The 19,433-nt window shown below is 32.8% G+C and overlaps 1 protein-coding gene, 1 long non-coding RNA gene and 1 pseudogene across 17 annotated transcripts in view; 1 reads left to right on the top strand and 2 right to left on the bottom strand.

Annotated features, from left to right (window-relative positions):
- The window catches only part of KANSL1L (KAT8 regulatory NSL complex subunit 1 like), a 130,841-nt gene that overhangs the window by 34,863 nt on the left and 76,545 nt on the right, over positions 1-19,433 (top strand). For all 11 annotated transcript variants that reach the window (XR_005385321.1, XM_038585635.1, XM_038585634.1 and 8 more), the window contains 3 exons: positions 6,421-6,562; positions 15,056-15,253; positions 19,245-19,366. Coding sequence is in view for 10 of the 11 variants with exons in the window: in XM_038585635.1 (XP_038441563.1) it covers positions 6,421-6,562; positions 15,056-15,253; positions 19,245-19,366 (462 nt within the window). In the remaining variant the exon portion in view is untranslated. The remainder of the gene's footprint in view (positions 1-6,420; positions 6,563-15,055; positions 15,254-19,244; positions 19,367-19,433) is intronic.
- The window catches only part of LOC102152600, an 86,930-nt gene that overhangs the window by 4,405 nt on the left and 63,092 nt on the right, over positions 1-19,433 (bottom strand). Inside the window, exon 6 of one of the 6 annotated variants that reach the window (XR_005385329.1) lies at positions 11,841-12,054. The exons of the other annotated variants lie outside the window; for them this stretch is intronic. This is a non-coding gene — a long non-coding RNA (uncharacterized LOC102152600). Of the gene's footprint in view, positions 1-11,840; positions 12,055-19,433 lie in introns of those variants that run through there. 6 annotated transcript variants of the gene reach the window in all.
- LOC100684577 lies at positions 3,526-4,149 on the bottom strand (annotated as a pseudogene).

The raw sequence follows: 19,433 nt of genomic DNA, 5'->3' as shown, positions 1-19,433 counted from the left end.
GTTACATATAACTAAGCTATACCCATTTTTATCGCAACTCATATATATTAGAACTGGAAATTTGTCCTTTTAATCCCCTTCACCTATTCTCTCCATCCCCCCAACCTCCTCCCCTCTGGCAACCACCGGTTTGTTCTTAATATTTATTAAATATCTGTTTCTGTTTTTTGTTAATTCATTTTTAGATTTCACATATAGGTGAAATCATATGGTATCTGTCTTCTTCTATCTGACTTATTTCACTTAGTATAATACCCTCTAGGTCTATCTGTGTTTTCACATAATATGGTCATATTTTGTTCTTTTTTTGGCTGAGTGATATTCTAATTTGTGTGTGTGACATATTTATCCATTTACCTATCAATGGACACATCAATAGGTTGCTTATATATCTTGGCTATTGTAAGTAATGCCACAGTTAATATAAGGGTGCATATATCTTCTTGAATTAGTGTTTTTATTTTCTTTGGTAAATACATGGCAGTGGAATTACTGGATCTTTCTATTTTTAATTTTTTGAAGAACTTCCATACTATTTTCCATTGTGGCCACACCAATTTACATTCCTACCAGCAGTGCATGAGAGTTTCCTTTTCTCCATATTCTCACCAACACTTATTCTTGTTTTGTTTTGTTTTTTGATACTAGCCATTCTGACTGGTGTGAGGTGATACCTCATTGTGGTTTTGATTTGCATTTCCTTTATAATTAGTGATGTTGAACATCTTTTCATATATATGTTAGCTATTTGTGTGGCTTCTTTGAAAAAATGTCTATTCAGGTCCTTTGCCCATTTTTAAATCTGATTATTAGTTTCTTTATTTTTTTAAATCTGATTATTAGTTTCTTTGGTGTTGAGTTGTATGGGTTCTTTATATATTTTGAACATTAGCCCCTTTTTAGATATATCATTTGCAAATATTGTCTCCCATTTGGTAGGTTGCCTTTTTTTTTTTGTTTTGTTGATGTTTCCTTTGTTATGCAAAAGTTTATAGTTTGATGTAGTCCCAATACTTTGTATTTGCTTTTGTCACCCTTGCCTGAGGAGGCCTATCCAGAAAAATGTTAAGTGCAATGGCCAGGAGATTACAGCCTGTGTTTTCTTTTAGGAGTTTTGTGGATTAAGTTTTTAATCCATTTTGAGTTTATTTTTGTGTATGGTGTAAGAAAATGGTCTACTTTCATTATATTGCCTGTAGCGGTATAGTTTCCCCAATACCATTCATTGAAGAGACTATCTTTTCCCCATTGTATATTCTTGCTTCTGTTGTTCATACATTAATTGATCATATAAGCATGGGTTTATTTCTGGACTCTGTTCTAGTGATCTATGTGTCCGTTTTTGTGCCAGAAACATTCTTTTTTGATTTCTTTACCTTTATAGCTTGAAATCTGGGATTATGATCCTCCATCTTTGTTCTTTGTTCTCAAGGTTCTCAAGGTTACCCATTGCATGGTTTTTGTAAACAAAGTTTTATTGGAATACCACCACACTCATTCATGTATGGCTGCTTTCATACTATAATGGCAGAGTAGTTATTAAAGAGATCAGGTGGCCCAGAAAGCCTAAAATAGTTACTATCTGCCTCTTTACCTAAAATATTTGCCAAACCCTGATCCAAAGGAATAAAATTCCAGGGAAAGATAAACTCTTTCTAGGTGAGCAATCAACAGTAGAGAAGTTTGGTCTAATTCAGCATATTTTTCCCAGGACAATCCTTATTTTTCTTGGGATTGTTATTTTTCACAATTGGATCTTCTTTTTTGATTTTTCTATAGTAGTTAACTCATTATTACTGGTAAGCTAATTTTAATGTTAAAGGCAAAATCAATATGTTTCTCTTTAATCTTGGTATTTTAGGATGTAATATTAGGAAACTCTATCTTGGGGATCCCTGGATGTCTCAGTGGTTTAGCGCCTGCCTTTGGCTCAGGGCGTGATCCTGGAGTCCTTGAATCAAGTCCCACATCGGGCTCCCTGCATGGAGCCTGCTTCTTCCTCTGCCTGTGTCTCTGCCTCTTTCTCTCTGTATCTCATGAATAAATAAATAAAATCTTAAAAAAAAAAAAAAAAAAAGCAAGCAAGCTCTATCTTATTCTGGGAACTACACTTCAGGATCAAAGCAGGGATGTAGGTTATGGTGTCGACCAGAGGTTAATATCAAGAGAAGTTGTACTTAAAACTACTTGGTCTAAATAGCTTGTACTTATTTTATTCAACAAGTTAGGTGATGACTGCAAATGGGCAAGGATGGGGACTGATGGAATCTGCTGCCTTTCTGAGGACTGACTAGTCTCACTGGTTAGGTGGTCTCCACTCACAGAACCTTTATTTTCACTGAAATCAGAAGCCCCATCTTATGATCAGCTTGTGGTGGTCTGTGATTTGTTCAGCACAATCCAGGGAGATGCAGGAAGTCAATATTCTCAGTGGTCTGGCAGGCCAGGCTTACATGCTAATTGGAAGACTAGACACGCTCAGTACGCATTAGCTATGTTCTCACCAGTTACCTTCTAAGTTTTATAAGCCATTAAATCATTGGTTATATAAGTTGATTATGTGAGACATGTTTTGATTTTGAGATACAAGTGTTAATCTCCTTTGAGTGATATAGCCATCTGTGTATCTGTAACATGTTTAAAACCCTAATTATTTTTTAGAAAAACGTTTTCAAACAAGAGAGCATTTTTGGTGGTAAAGCTTGTTTGCCATTTTTAAGCATAGCAAACAGATTTTATTCAGTCTGTTAAAATACAGGATAAGGTACAGAGAATTCATTTCACATATTACAAAGCCCTAGAATTGTTTACTTTAAATTTAATCTGATGTTACTATTTTTTCCTGTGGTAGTATAATTAAATGTACTGTATGGACATGAAAATAATTTTTTTTAAAGATTTTATTTATTTACTCATGAGAGACACACAGAGAGGGAGAGGCAGAGACACAGGCAGAGGGAGAAGTAGGCTCCACGCAGGGAGCCTGACATGGGACTCGATCCCCGGTCCCCAGAATCGCACCCTGGGCTGAAGGCGGTGCCAAACCACTGAGCCACCAGGGCTGCCCTGAAAATAATTTTTATAACTAGTTTCACTATCAGAATGTTTTTACCAGAAGTACAATAAGATGAGCTCCGTAATTTTTTTCTTCTTTAGGTAATCATGAGTTTGGCAATCAAGCAAAATTGCATGTTATAGGGAAATTTTTCAACTGGAATAAAATTTAATGGAAGAATGTTTAGGATCATCTTTGATTTCCCCATGTGTATTCCCATACCATACTTCTACAAGAGATCACATTTCAGCTTTAAAGTGATTCTTGAATCCACCCTCTTATCTTCACATCTCTTCTTTTTTTATTTTTATTTTTATTTTTTTCTTCATCTCTTCTTTATCTTACACTCCCTTCTTAGTTCATGCCATTTTCATTTTTTATTCAGTGTTTTAGTCAGATTAGACTCTAGAGTAAAAAATTAACCTTCTAATCTCAGTGGTTTAACACAGCAAACGGTTTACTGTGGCTTACATAAAAGCCAGTGTGGTTTTTGATCCTAGGACCCCAAGATCATGACCTGAGCAGAAGGCAGACTTAGCCAACAGAATCACCCAGGTGCCCCTTAACAGTTTTGATTTAAAGTTATCTATAAGATTACTTTATTCTTGCATCTTCTCGATGGTTCTTTGATTTGCCCTTTTCCTTTCCTGCTTCATGAAATTTGGCTTTACGTTCAAGGATCTTTTTGCAGTCTTTGTCCAGTTTTAGCCTAGTGATAACCACCTTGCTAGGGTGAATGCCTACATGGACAGTTGTGCTGTTTGCCTTTTCTTGCTGTACTCATTCAGTGTAAATGATATATTTCTTCCTGTAAACCTGGACTACTTTGCCAATATGCTGACCTTTGTAGTGTCCTTATACAACCTGTACTTCATCCCTTCAGATGGGCATGGATCAAATATTGTACTTCTGTCTCAGCTGTTTGGAAAGAGGGAAAGAGGTAATTTTCCTGCAAATGTGGGAGGGTGCATTGAAACACTTTTTATAGTTCTTGTTCTGGTCAGAGGTCACAAAGGAATTGAACTTCATTTTGACTACTGGCTCTTCAACAATGGCCACAAAAAGGAAGAACTAATTTTTTTTAAGTTTATTTATTTATTTAAGTAATCCTCAACATGTAGCATGGAGCTTGAACTCACAGCCCGAGATCAAGAGTTGCATGCTTTTCTGACTGAGCCAGCCAGGTGCTCCTCCACTTAAATATGATTTTGAATAGGCATTCTCTTTTATTATTTTCACAATTATGTGTGTCAAAAAAGTGTGTCAAATTTACAGAAGCATGGTAATGACTACAAACTGAATAAATAATAACAAGAGAATTCCTAACTTATATGAAGGTCTCCTCAATCATATTATGTACAATTAAAATCTTAACAAAAGTAGCCCTGAGGGATATTGATTTAATGTAAAATCCTGTTAAATGAATAAAGTCTATACAGTAAAGTTATAATTGTATTCTGTTTCTCTGACAACAACTGATCTTTTATTTTTGTAAGGTTTTATTTAAATTCCAGTTAGTTAACATACAGTGTATTATTCGTTTCAGGTGTGTAGTTTAGTGATTCAACACAATACCCAGTGCTCATCACAACAAATGATCTTTTATTTATTTTATTTTTATTTATTTAATATTTTTAAAGATTTTATTTTTAAGTAATCTCCATGTCCATCATGGGGCTTAAACTCACAACCCCAAGATCAAGAGTCACATGCTTTACCAACCAAACCAGCCAGGCAACCCAGCAAATGATCTTTTAGAATAAATGTTTTCTCTGGCTAAAATTTGTATAGGAGACTTTCAATTATGGTTAAATGTGTAAAATTAATAAACTTTTTTATTTATTTATTTATTTTATTTATTTTATTTTTTATTTTTTTTTTCAATTTTTATTTATTTATGATAGTCACAGAGAGAGAGAGAGAGAGAGGCAGAGACACAGGCCGAGGGAGAAGCAGGCTCCATGCACCGGGGGCCCGATGTGGGATTCGATCCCGGGTCTCCAGGATCGCGCCCTGGGCCAAAGGCAGGCGCCAAACCGCTGCGCCACCCAGGGATCCCTAAACTTTTTTTTTTAGAACAGTTTTAGGTTCATAGCAAAATTCAGCAGAAAATGCAGAGTTCCCATGTAACTCCTGTCCATAGACTGATAGACCCCCCTCCCCACTATCAATATACTGCATGCCAGAGTAGTGCATTTGTAACAGTCTGTGAACCTACACTGACAAATCATTATCACTTAAAGTCCATACTTTACATTAGGATTCACTCTTATGGTTTTGGCAGTAAATGTAATTTTTAGACAAGTTTCTTTTCTTTCTTTCTTTCTTTTTTTTTTTTTTTTTTACAGATTTTATTTATTTGAGAGAGATAGAGAGAGAGAGAGGGCATGTGTATGAGCAGGGTAAGGGACAGAGGGAGAAGCAGACTCCCCTCTGAGCAGGGAGCCTGATGCAGGGCTCAGTCCCAGGACCCCGGGATCATGATCTGAGCCAAAGGCAGATGCTTAACCAACTGGCACCCCTAGACGAGTTTTTCATAAAGTTTGTGTTCTACCATTAAGTATTTATTTGTTTTAATTTATACCTTCAATTTCTGTCACATTTTCCTTTGCAATCTGAAGGTCTTAATTAATTCCAAATAATTGTTTTCTAGTTGGAGTGGTTAGAATATTTTCACAAAGTAATTAATTTATAATCTCACAAAGTATGGATTAGAGCAGTGCCACTGCCAAAAGATAGAGGAGCTAGGGTTCAACCGTTATTTTCAAATATGACGGAAAGTCTTTAAATATTTTGTTATCTTTGGGCTATGAATCCTGGGAATCAGGTTTTAACAAGCTGACACTTTGTGACAGTATATTTAAACTGATTTCAGGTAATTAGGTAACAGTGACTACTGTTTTAACAAATGAAAATTGCATATAATGAAATTGAGTATTCTGGTTTGTTACATAGATTTAGATCTAGCATAGTTCTCAAATGACCTATCCGGTACTTCTGCTTACATATAAGAGCTTCATGTAACAGTTTATACGTGGTGTTAGTATTATCATTCCTGTTTCCTTTCTTTTCTTGGCCCATTCCTATTTCAGCCCTTGTTCCTACTAATAAAATGTTAAGTAGCAGAAGAAGTTATCTTATTACTAGATATATAATAATAAAAACACCTGTTTATGGGATAGAAAGATAAGGAAGTTAAGTCTTTTTCTTTGATAAGAAGTTGATTTCTGATTCTTCTTTCATGTAATTAGATGTTTTATAAAGGAATTCGGGATTATATGGCAGGATTCAAGGAATTTATTAAGTAGTCTGTGAAAACTTGATTACTTTTGTTCTTTGACTAACAGTGTTTGTCTTATTCACAGTAACTGTAGTACTGAATGGAAGTGGCTTGTAGACAGAGCGAGAGTTGGCAGCCGATGGACATGGCTTCAAGCCCAAATTTCAGAGCTAGAATACAAAATCCAACAACTCACGGATGTTCACAGGCAGATTCGTGCATCCAAGGTATTGTCTATATTCTTATGTTTAAAAATAATTATTACTGTTTTAGTTTCTCATCTCTCCACACAAAGTAATTGTTACAAGGCTTTATAACAATGTAGTTAAAATATTAACATTTTTGATATATCAGTTGCTATTAGTTGAAGCTATCATTGTAATGTCTTTGTATTTATCATGATAATTTTATCATATTTGAGCAGTTCACAGCTTCTTCATTGGATTCCAATTAATAGAAATTAGATACACTTTTATAAACTGCTACTTTTTTGGCATTTATTTTCACATGTGTGGAAAATTCTGAATATATTTTATTGAATCTCCTTAGAGGTTTTGTTTTGTTTTAAGAAAATTATAAACACAAAAAAATCTCTAGAAAGCAATATAATGGACCTCCAAATTCATTAAATGTTAAATTTTTACTACTTGGGTTTAGTTTTTAGTGTCATAAAGCATTACCTGTACCGTTGAGGTACTTATATAGTCCTTCCTGATCTCATTTTCTTTCCCCTTGTTGCTGTAGTCACTACTTTGATTCCAGCATGTTTTGATATTTATTTTTTATGTATGTTTTTATACTATTGGCACATAGATATATGTGTCTACAACTGGTATTTATTTTTCCATGATTTTTACAGTCTACGTTGATGACATATATGCTACAAACTCTTCTGTGACTTCCTTCTTTTTGTTCAGAATAAATTTATAGGTCCTATATGTTACTTAATTATATGAATGAGATGGAATTGTAATACGATGGAATGTTTATCTTTTTTCCTATTTTCTATGGATAGACATATGTATTATTTATTTTTATCTAGTAAACACAATACTGTAATGACTGTCTTTTTTGTTTTTTTGTGAACTATGGAGAGTTCTTGGTATATGCTGAAAAATGGAAGTGCTGGATCTTAGGCCCAACTATCTTCCGCTGTCCCATACTTACTGATGTGATTGGATAATTAATATTGCCATTGGCAGTGCATGAGAGCTCCTGTTTCTCCACATCCTTGCCAATGTTTTGTAATTTTTGACCTTTTCATTTTTCCAGTGTAATGAGTATGAAATCTTATTTCTGTTTTAATTTAATTGTTCCTTAGTATTGAGAATTGGGCCTCAGTGTAATTGACCATCAGGTGTTTTTTGTCTAAGAATTAATTTACCTTTTGTATTCACTCTTTTTGGTGGAATGTGGGGAAGAGGGCAATGGTTGGTGGAGATGTTTGTGAATTCCCTTTAAATTTTGGAGACTGTTCTTGATCAGTTATAAATATTACAGATCTCTCATTTTGTAGCTTATCTTTTCATTATTTTAGTATATATAACAGAAAAAATGCATATTCTTTATGTGTTCAATATAGAATTCTTTATTAAACTTACTGACTTCATTGTATATATCTGCTATATTTTTGTTTATACTTCTTGATCATTCCATTTATGGTATATATTTTTATTTATACTTCTTGATCATTCCATTTATGGTATAGATTTGTTAAAATTTCCCCTATCATTATGAATTTTTCAGTTTCTTATGGTAATTCTGTTAGTTTTTGCTTCTTTCTTTTTGAAGTAATGCTGTTTCATAGATACAAATTTTTTATTATTTTAGGTATTTCTTTTTATAAACTGAATTGCTAGATTCAAAAATCAACTCTGATCAGTTTTTATTCTTTATTTGCCCTTATTCTCCTCTCTTTGTATTTATGTCTTGTTTTTTTTACCTCTCATTGAATTGGTAGAATTTGCTTTGTTCTTTTCTGTTTCCTCTGCTGGTTTAGAAGCTATTCATTTTTTTTTTTTAATTTTTATTTATTTATGATAGTCACAGAGAGAGAGAGGCAGAGACATAGGCAGAGGGAGAAGCAGGCTCCATGCACCGGGAGCCCGACGTGGGATTCGATCCTGGGTCTCCAGGATTGCGCCCTGGGCCAAAGGCAGGCGCTAAACCGCTGCGCCACCCAGGGATCCCTAGAAGCTATTCATTATTCTTTGTCATTACTCCTAATTTTTAATATATTTCTTTTATTTATTTATTTATTTATTTATTTATTTATTTATTTATTTAATTTTTTATATATTTCTTAACTAAAAGTAATCCTAACAATAAAAAGTACTCAGTATTTTTATATTCTTTTTACTTACAACATGAATTTTAATACTTTCTAAATACTCATTGAATATATCAACTACAGTCTAGTTGCTTTTTTTTGCAGTCAGTAATTATATTTCTAACTAATTTTATTAAAAATATGCTTTCGATTCTTTTGTGCTCTATCTATAAAGTTAGTTTACAGGGTAAGCTGCTATAACAAGGAAACTGCCAAATATTGCAGCTTTATAAAGGTATATAACACTTCAAAAGTGAGGAAGTGAATACTGGCTGGTGGAGCAACTTGTTTTTTTTTTTCCTCTTTTGCTGCTCTCTTATACTCTAGGGTAATGACTAGGGTTGACTGCACTGTTAAACAGTGTTGTAGTCATCTGTTATTCTGGACCTTGGGAAGTTAGAAGTGCAGCATAGTTTGTCTTAAGTGAGAGACGACTTGGAAGTTGTACTACTTTGTGTCACATTCATCGGCCCAAATTTAGGCACATGTCTGCAGCTAGATATATAGGAGGGAAGGTGAATAATACAGTTTTAAGATAAGAAGTTGTATTTATAGATAAAACTCCAGTAGGAGTGGAGTTCTGAGTTAAAAAAAAAAAAAAAAGAGGAAAGTGGATACTGGGAAGTTTGTTGTCTCTTCTACACTACTTTTTCTTTCTTGGTTTACATTTTGCTGAAATATATTTTTTAGTAATTTATGTCTCAAATACCTTTATTTAACTCTCACTCGTCAGTGATACTTTAGGTCAATATTAAATCTAATTTGATGGTTATTTTGCCTTTTAAAGATCCTATTTCACTGTTTTCTTTGATACTGCTGAGCAGTCTGTCAGTGGAATTCTTTTTCCTTTGTAGGTACTTTGTCTTTTCTATCTGATAACTTAAAAACAAATTTTTTTTGTTTATTTGATGTTGTACAGTTTTTTTGCTAATAGATATTTAGTTATGGGTTTATCTTTATTTTGTTTATCTTGTTCTCAGAAGACACATTTTTTGTAATTCACTGAATTTTGACAAATATATAGTTGTGTAATCATCACTATTATCTCCCCTCCTAGTTATTGACCTGTTTCTATAGAAGGGAAAAAAAGTGCTTGTTTCATAAGACAGATGATAGAAATAAACTTTCTCATACATTGACTTAAAAATTCTGTCAAAAAAAAAAATTCTATCTGTCAGATGCTCATATTGAGGTGTTCTCTAAAGAGTTGAAAATAAGAGTTATTGGAGAAGGTAGGTTTTATTGGAGAAGGTAGGTTTATAAGAGGATAGAGATTTGGAGTTATTTCAGTAGAAATGGGAGTTAAAGTTATTATATTTAGCAATTTTTAAATAAAATTCATTTACTTCTTCTTCCTGTCTTATTTTCTGCCTTCCCTCCTCCTTTCCTTCACCCATTTTTCCTTTCCCATAGTTGTTGGAGAAATATGTGCTTAAACTCACAGAGTTCTTACATTTTTAGAAATGTATAAGCAAATGATTACACAAGTAGATGTTGTTTTAATGTCAACCAGGAGAAATGTAACATGGGATTTTCCCAGCTTAAAGACACACTGTTTCCCCCAAATTATGAGCTGTTTGCTTGGAACTCAAAGTATATTTTCCCATTGAAGCAATAATATAAAGAGTTCTCATAACAATCCCATGAAATACTATTTAATTTAAATATTACTAAATATGTTTTTGTAACGTTTTTATGGAAAACTGTATTCTACATCATGAATCTATGGACATAATGGAGATAATATTCTAAGGTTGATGGTGATTGGTCTGAAAAGAAAAAGCTGAGAAGGAAACGAATCAGAGTTTTTAACCATACAGTCATCCATGTGGTTAGCCCAACATTACCTAGGGACTGCACATAAGTAAAGATAAGTAAGTTTTAGGTACAATCATAAGTTTATATTCTGATAGGGGAGATAGATCATATGGATAATTGTGATTTAAGGTAATAGGTACAATGATACATGTTTTTAATAAGATATAGGAGTGGCATAGAGGGAATACATTAACTCTTTTTTTAGGGATTAACTGGTCAGAGAAAACAGTAAAGAGGTGATACCTTAGTATGATTTTGGAAGATAAATAATAGTTTGCTTGATGAACCAGTAGAACTGGAAGAGGGCATTCCTTGACGGTTTGAAAACATGAAACAACATAATATGTTTTTGGAATGACAAAATAGAGCGATATTCAAAGGAGTAGAAAGTATGAGTTGTGTAAGGATGGGAGAGGAAATAGGAAGGAATGAATTGTAGAAGTTGGTTGATGATGTCTATAGGAAGGTGAATAGAAGGATAGACATAAAACCTGAGGCTTATTACCTGTTCTATCTGTTGGATTTGAGGAAACTATGTTCAAGAATAATTTCCTAATGAAAGTAGTGTTTCTCATTTTAACTCTGTCTTCACTGAAGCCTTCAGTTGTAGTGATTTCCCAATTCTTTCAGAATCATCAGATAATTTCTCCTCTCTGATTATTTACTTTAAAGGATATATCACAAGCATTTTTGTAGTAAACAGAAGTCTCAGAACAAGTCAAGTTTAAATAATTTGGAAATTTCTAAAGAAGTGGATTCCTAGCTAAATTGATGATTAAGTTTTATACTTGAATCTGCACAGTCTGTTTCATATTTTATGACTTGAGAAAGTTCATATTTTATGACTTGCGTGTTATAAACAGTGCTGTATACTTGTTTAAGCATTTTTAAAAGTTCATGTAACATCTAGGGGGCTAAATTATTTTTAGGAAAGAAATCTAACTTCCCAGTAATAATTTATATGACTTTACATTTTTATTGGTTCAGGATAGATATGTATCTGGCCCTCTGTTTTCTTAAGAATCACATTATATTTACTCTATGGAAAATGTCATTAAGTCATTTTAATAACTTATTTTAGTAGTTTCTCCTTACATTTCTTGGGAATTAATCAAGATGTTTAATTGCTTATTTATGTGCAGTTTAGTTGAACTATTATACTAAATAGAGAAAATAGCACTTTCTTTGCTCTTCTAGTTTCTTGAGTTACTGTAATTAAACTGAGACATATGTAACCATATGTTACCATATGTTATCTTGAATGAATTTTCTATTTAATTTATTTTGAAAGTTTAAAAAAATCCTTTTCAGGTAAATAAGAGATACAGGTAAGAGAAAGAGGTTGAGTGGTGTTTTTTTATTAATATCGTGTTTAAGTAAGTGCTACTTGGTAACGCTGGTCAGGAAACACTAAGCAGAGAGATGCCTGGATGGCTCAGAGCCTCTGCCCTCAGCTCAGAGAGGGATCCCAGGGTCATGGATGGAGTGCTGCATCAGGCTCAAGCCTGCTTCTTCCTCTGCCTGTGTCTCTGCCTCTCTCTCTGTGTCTCTCATGAATGAATAAATAACATCCTTAAAAAAAAAAAAGAAACACTGAGTGGATTTACTAGTAGATCTACATGTTTTGGGTCATTAAGCTGTCATTTCCCCCTTCTTTGACATATTGGGGTGGTCTAACTTACGTTAAAATTTTTACAGAAAAGAAATTCAATATTAGCGGCATTCCTTCCTTGTTCTTCCAACAGTTTGTCAACACATTACAACTTCCATGTTTCTCCTTTTGTTTGCTTAAGCTTTTACTAAAACAATAACCTCTTATCACTTTCAGAAAAGTACTAAAATAGGGGTGTTTTTAGTTGAGAAGCTGGCTATCTTATATTAAATGGTTTCTCTTTTAGGTTTCTTTTGTTATCTGGTGATAAAATCTTCTACATTTTAAATTGTAATTTTGTGCCTTTAAAATTTTTCAATTAATTTAAAAAATTAGCTTTGGTGACTTTATATAAATACTGAAGATGTTGCTGAGGCAATTGTTTATTTTTTTATGCTGTATCTTCTCTATGAGGACCCTGGGAGTGGGGTAAGGAGCTCTATAGTGCTATTATCAGGAATAGTTGTCTTCTCTGGAGCAGTTGACTTGCTTTCATCTTATGGTAGTGTTTTCATTTTTCTCAGTTATTGCAGTTCATCTTACTAAAAAAATGTTTATGTCTTTGTTGTTTACCTTGTTTTATCTATGATTAGACTGTTCTTTTCCTGAGGTTTTTTTTTTTTTTTAATTCAGCTTTATTCAGCTATGACTGACAAAATTTTAAGATGTTTAAGTGTACATCATGGTGACCCAACATACATATATACTTTTCCTGATTTTTAAGAACTGAAACTATCTCTGTAATGTCTTTAAAGTATTTAATCTTTTCTCCTTTTTACTCTATTCTTGGCCATTTGTGAGAGCTTTGTCTAGGGTAACAATTTAAGGAGAAATAGATTATGGACTTGATTATGAATGTCTTCCTGGTCGAATTTTTAAAATATTACTTTTCATTGAACTAACTGTAGCAGGCTCTCTACTTCTAAAAAGATAGTATTTTAAAGGTTTGAAAATTGACCTTTAGAAATTCAGAATCAGTTCTTCCATATATACAACATTATTAATAAGGTTATAAAACCAGGCTAATTCACAGCCTGGCCCATAAAATAAACTGTAATCAAACCAAAGGGAATTACAGCTAAATTGATATGATGAACTTGTACTTATTTTACAAGCAGATACTTGTGAAAAATCTAGTGAGACACTTGTACAAATTTTGAATGGATATTTCAGATACTTTCAAGAGCTTTTGAGATTAATGATACTATATCAAATATACTTCTTTTTTTTTTTCAAATATACTTCTTAAAAATATATTTATTTATTTGAGAGAGAGCACAGGAGGGGAAGAGGAAGAAAGAATCTCAAGCAGATTCCACGCTGAGCAGAGAGCCTGACATGGGACTAGATCCTATGACCCTACCTGACCTGACTAGATCATGAGCTGACCTGAAACCAAGAGCCGGATGCCTAACCAACTGCAATACCCAGGCGCCCCAAGTCTACTTTAACTTTTAAAATATCAAGTGAAACAAAAATTTTAAAAAAATATATATTTCTTCAGATTTCTTGACAGCCATATTTGTGCATTCTAGGAAAATAGTCATTGAGATGGGATCAACAATTAGATCTCTTTTTTGTAAAAGTTATTAGCATTGTTAGAATTATAAGTTAAAAATAATAACAACAATAATAAATTATTTGTTACTTTTACCACACAGCAGTGATAATATATTATTGTAAAATAATAAAATATGTTTGATACAATACCTAATATGTTCATGCTAAAGTGATATATTCTCCAAATTTTAGTGTAAGTTAAAACTGTTCGTCTATAATTTTATAATTTAAAGGCAGTTTCCATCCTAATAGCACTTATATATAATATAAGCTGGTCCATACCAGTTTTTTAATTTGTTCTATTTTGAAATACTATACACATATTAATGTTTTAATCTGTTTTTCATTACAAGAATTATACTATTTTAGCCACATAGGCATTTAATACCTTTCCAATTAGCCTATTAGGACCTTATTGGCATTTTGCAAAATAACCATATCTGCACACACACGTACATACATTATACATTATGTGATCATACATATTATTCTTTGCAGGGGGGAAGTGGTAGAAGGAACAGGGAGGGAAAAAGTTTTACTGTAAGAAGTGATTAGAAACTGTTAAGATTGTATCTGTGCATTCTTTTTCCTCCTTTCTCTTCTGTCTTCATTGTCATTGAGGGGCCTAAGAGTGAGAACAGTTGGAGTGAAGAATCTAGGAATATGGAAGCATATTTAGCAAGCTAGTTATAAGTGTGTGTGAATGAATGGTACACTGGGAGGACAAAGCAACTAGATCTCTACTGTTTCCTCTAGTTACTTATATTTGAGAAAATCCCCCATAACTCATCTACCTTGTAAGCAACAGTTTGGCCTAGAGAATACTTTTTCTCAATAGTACAGTCCTGCCCATGGTTGCTGGCTGGCAGCAACAGAGTTGGAACTCCTTAGAGTGCTCTGAAAAGATAGTTTGAAGTCAGAATGTTGTTTGGATGTTTGTAAGTTTGGTATTTTAATTTATGAAACTGGGAGTACTCAAATGGAAATGCTAGTGACCAAAATACCTGAAGATTACATGAGGAAGTGTTCCCAATTTCCATGTGAAATGTTCATATTCTGCATATAAGCCTTTATTTTAAATGTGTCATGCTTTTACTACTAATAACTAAGCCAATAAGAAGAAAAATAACTGCATATATATAATTTATGACAATATTTACAAGCCTAACCCATCAGAAATACATGTTGTTTTAGCTACACATTTTAAATCAGCCAATTTTTTACAGTTAGACTCTACTTTCAAGTGTACTTTCTGATTTCCAGGTGATAAGAAGAAGCATAGTTTCAAGTGCATTGTAATGTTGAAGTTGATTTAGCAGTCAATTTGTTTTCATTTCAACTCTTTAATTGCTGTTTGCCTAGGAGATAGTGATCCTAGAAGACTGTCAACTTCCAAAAGACATTTTGAAAAAACAAATACAATTTGCTGACCAAGAAGCTTCATTAAATACTACAGGGAATCTCCAGGTTCCCCAAGAAAGTCAAGATCCTTTACCAGAACAAGATTTTGAAATGTCACCAAGTAGCCCTACACTGCTTCTTCGCAACATAGAAAAACAGGTAACGTGAAATAAGAGTAATATGTGAATGGCATGAAATAACTTTTAATCAATTTTATAAACCATTCAAATAAACTTGTATGTCTGCTCAGGATATTGGCTATTAAGATTTGCCATTTGACATTAAATACAATTAAAATGTGGTATATGATGAGTCTCTCTTACAACATTGATATAATTAAGATTATGTAAACATATAAAATATTGGTACACAGCCATAGGATGATAACTCATTTATACTAGAATTGGAAAATCTTTTTTCTAACAAAATTGCTCTTCACTGGAATTTTTTTCATGAGGAAAGAACAGTGATACCAAACCACTTAACAGATCTGAACAGTTGTCTAATCAATTTATTGATAGAGATTTTTAGTGAAAGATACTAGAATATGAATTATTTCATTAAAAAAGCAGTTATGTAAATAAATGGCAAATAAACCCCTAACAAATTATTTTGATTCTAAAGCTTTTCCTGATATTTAAATTCTATTATGGATGACTCCAGAAGTTTTATTACTCTATCTATCCTTGGAAATCACACCATTTATTTTTATTCAGACTTTAGTGGCTCTTGAACAAACCTGGCTTTCTAGGAGTTTGTTAACTTGCAACCAGTCTGAATCTGTTGGAATATACCCAGTTGGAATCACAACAGCAGGATTCCCTTGTTCCAGTAAGGTGGCTTCATGCCTGTCCACATCTAATTTTTCAGGGTTTTTCCTAACATATATTGTGAAATAACTTAGTATTAGGTTACTACTATTTTATTCTTGGTAAGTCAGAGTATGGTGCAATGCCTCTCACCGCGTATTTGTTAAACTACATTTGCCTAGCATTTTCCTTAATTGCATAATTGTTCCAATGCATAATCAAAATACTTTTATGAATATTTTGTAATTCAGAAAGTTATTTTTTAATTATCTAATATTAAATTGGAATACATTTTACCATATAAGTGTATTTTAAATAGTGTTGGTTATGTTCCCACTTCCCTCTCTTTTCTCTCTCTTCATCCCATATCATCACTTCCCTTTCAGTTTAGCCCTAATTGTTTCACACTCCAGCATAATGTATTTGCTTGGTCAGTCAGGTCTTCTGTTTTCTCTACCTGTAGGTCACTACTTATCCTTTGGAAAGAGATTTTTTTATATTTTTTCTTTCTCCTTGGTAGCACCAATTTGTTTTATTAGACAGGAGTTAATATTAGAACTGGCTAATTTACAGGGTCCAGTGCAAAATAATATTTCATAGCTTTTTGTTAGAAACAATTTTGAAGAGATTTAAGTCCATGACTTAATGGAGGGCATTAACCAAGCATAGGATCCTTCTGAGGGCAGCGCTATGCGACTGCTTACCCATGAAGTTGGCCCTGGGCGTTATGTTTATTTTTGGTCCCGTTGCTGACAGGAGTGCCAGATGCTTTGAAAGAGAAGGGAACCAGGAGTTAACGAGATCAATGACAATGCCTCTACATACAGGGAGAGTAGAGCAAAAGGATAAGAAAGGGACAGCAGTGATCTCTTGTAGAGGTCTTTGGCAAACTGCCTATGAACAGGTCATTTGCTCTTGAAACATATGCTAGTAATGTTTTTATAAGCCAATTAAAATTGTTTTCAAATACTTGCTGAAGAGGATTGTGAATTAAGTGGCAGGGATTGCAAGCCTGATACTATGCATATTGTTCTTAAGATAATCTGTTGATGTATAACTGTTTATTGACCATAGTGGACCTTAAATATAGATCAAGTATTGGATGATTTTAATAAATTAATTTTGTTAGAGGAATGTTTGGTTTAACAAATAAAATTTATTTATGTATCTCAAAAGCAATTAAAGAGTTGGCAGTTGGGGCACCTCAGTGGCTCAGAGTTTGAGTGTCTGCCTTTGGCTCAGGTTGATCCCACAGTCCTGGAATCTAGTTCTGAATCTGGCTCCCTGCAGGTCATCTGCTTCTCCCTCTGCCTATGTCTCTGCCTCTCTCTCTGTCTCTCATGAATAAATAAGTAAAATCTTTAAAAAAAAAAGTTAGCAGTTAAAATACAAGGGTACTATTGAGTTGATTACTGATTTCAGTTTTATTTTATTTTATTTATTTATTTTTGATAATAAATTTATTTTTTATTGGTGTTCAATTTGCCAACATACAGAATAACACCCAGTCCTCATCCCGTCAAGTGTCCCTCTCAGTGCCCGCCACCCAGTCACCCCCACCCCCCGGCCTCCTCCCCTTCCCTGATTTCACTTTTAAAAAATAACTTACTGGTTTATAGTATTAATGTGTGCCTGCATTGTTAGATAATGTATTTGATTCATAAGTTAAAAGGTGACTTTATGATAGAACTTTAAGTAATTTAAGATAGATTTCACATTGGTGTGTTTGCATTAAAAACCTTGTTATCCAATAGCTATTAAATGTTTTAACTTTCAAGTTGATTAGTTTTTGTGTTTAGAGTTCAAATTGCACCTCCCTTGATTTTACTTTTTTTCTCATTTTTATTATGAATTTCTTGTCCCAAACATGGACTCAGATATTTGAGGTTTGGGAGGGGCTAGATTGGTTAGTGATTATATTGTTCTTGGCCAATTAGTCACACATACCTATCCAGTTACCTCCCAGGGTTTAGATGATTTTTAATGATATTCTTGGCAATGGAACAATGAGAAGAGTGTATCAGTATTTCAGACTGAAATATATGAGATACTTTATGAATTTCTTTGTATGACTGAGCTAATGAATGGTTAAGTGTATAAAGAATCTGTATTGATTTTGAAAAAGGGCTTTAATCTAAAAATGAGTAATAATTTTTAAAATGAAGTCATGAGGTATGTATTTTTCAAGAAAATAAATTGTGAAAATATTTTAGGGTCTTTTTCAAAGACTTTTTGAGGAATTCAAATATTAGATTTACTTCTATCATTCTTTAGTCTCATTTTTTCTAACAGCATGTTATTAGTTTCATACAAATGAAAAATTTAAAAATAATTATTTCATGTACCCCTCTGATAATGGAATATCTTTCAATTAATAAAATTGGTGAAATAGGTTTATATATTTTTTTAAAAATCATATATTAAGTGAGAAAATCAGGTTTTAGAAAATTGATCTGACATGATTTAACTAAAACTATGTTTCTATGTGTGTATATGCATGTTGTATATACTCTCATGCTCACATATACTCAAAAAACAGTCTAGAGAGATTAGGTGTGTAATGAAAATAGTTGTCATTTTGTAGAAACATACTGTTTCCACTGTTGTGGGCTGAGTTTGTTATGACTGTTACAGGTTGTTGTTTTGAGAATAATTTAAAATTTTTGATATTTATTATATATTACAAATATATTATGTATATATAAGTTGGGAATAAGGATCAATGAAAATTTTGAGTACTGGAAAAAACCTGATATTTTTTAAGTTAGGAAAAACATTAAGAAACTGTGGCATTGGTTTCGAGTCTGAATTTGAATCCTAGCTTCATTTCTTACCAACTTTATATTCCTTATTCAAGCTGCTTAATCTTTTTTTTTGCTTCAGTTTTCTAAAATCAATGTAATTGATCTTAATACTAGTAATATTAGTAGTTCTAATATTAACTATTAGTCTCTTTGCAGGTTAATCTAATAAAGATTAGAAATAATCTAATTTAGTGCTTTGTGTGGTGGCTGGCACATAGTAGGCACTTAATAAATTACAATTATAATTTTGTTATTATTAACTTGTCTGCCTTAAAATACTCTGTAGATGCTATAAGCTAAATTCAAATATTTTGGGAGGATAGGATGTATAGATAAAGGAACTGTAACAAAAATGGATATAGAAAAGATAGGATACTTTAAAATGTAGATTTACATATAAAAGTAGAAAAATTTGTAGTGGTATAAATCATCTTGGTAGATTAAAATGTTTATTAAAATATAAGCATTTACTAAAAGTATGAGACTTAACTCACATTTCTTGCTTAGCAGTAGTAAAGTTTCATTGTTTTCTTGCAGAGTGCACAGTTGACAGAGATCATCAACAGTTTGATTGCCCCCCTCAACTTATCCCCAACTTCATCACCCCTGTCCTCCAAATCCTGTAGCCATAAATGTCTGACTAATGGCATTTCCAGGAGGTAGGTATCAAGTGGGATCGTTTGGCTTCTAAATTTGGCTTTGTTTATTTTATTTATTTTTTGATCT

This window comes from Canis lupus, chromosome 37, assembly GCF_011100685.1.
Source record: "Canis lupus familiaris isolate Mischka breed German Shepherd chromosome 37, alternate assembly UU_Cfam_GSD_1.0, whole genome shotgun sequence".
Lineage (NCBI taxonomy): Eukaryota > Metazoa > Chordata > Mammalia > Carnivora > Canidae > Canis > Canis lupus.
The sequence above is the reverse complement of the archived record's forward strand: the minus strand, read 5'-3'. Positions and strand labels throughout refer to the sequence as shown.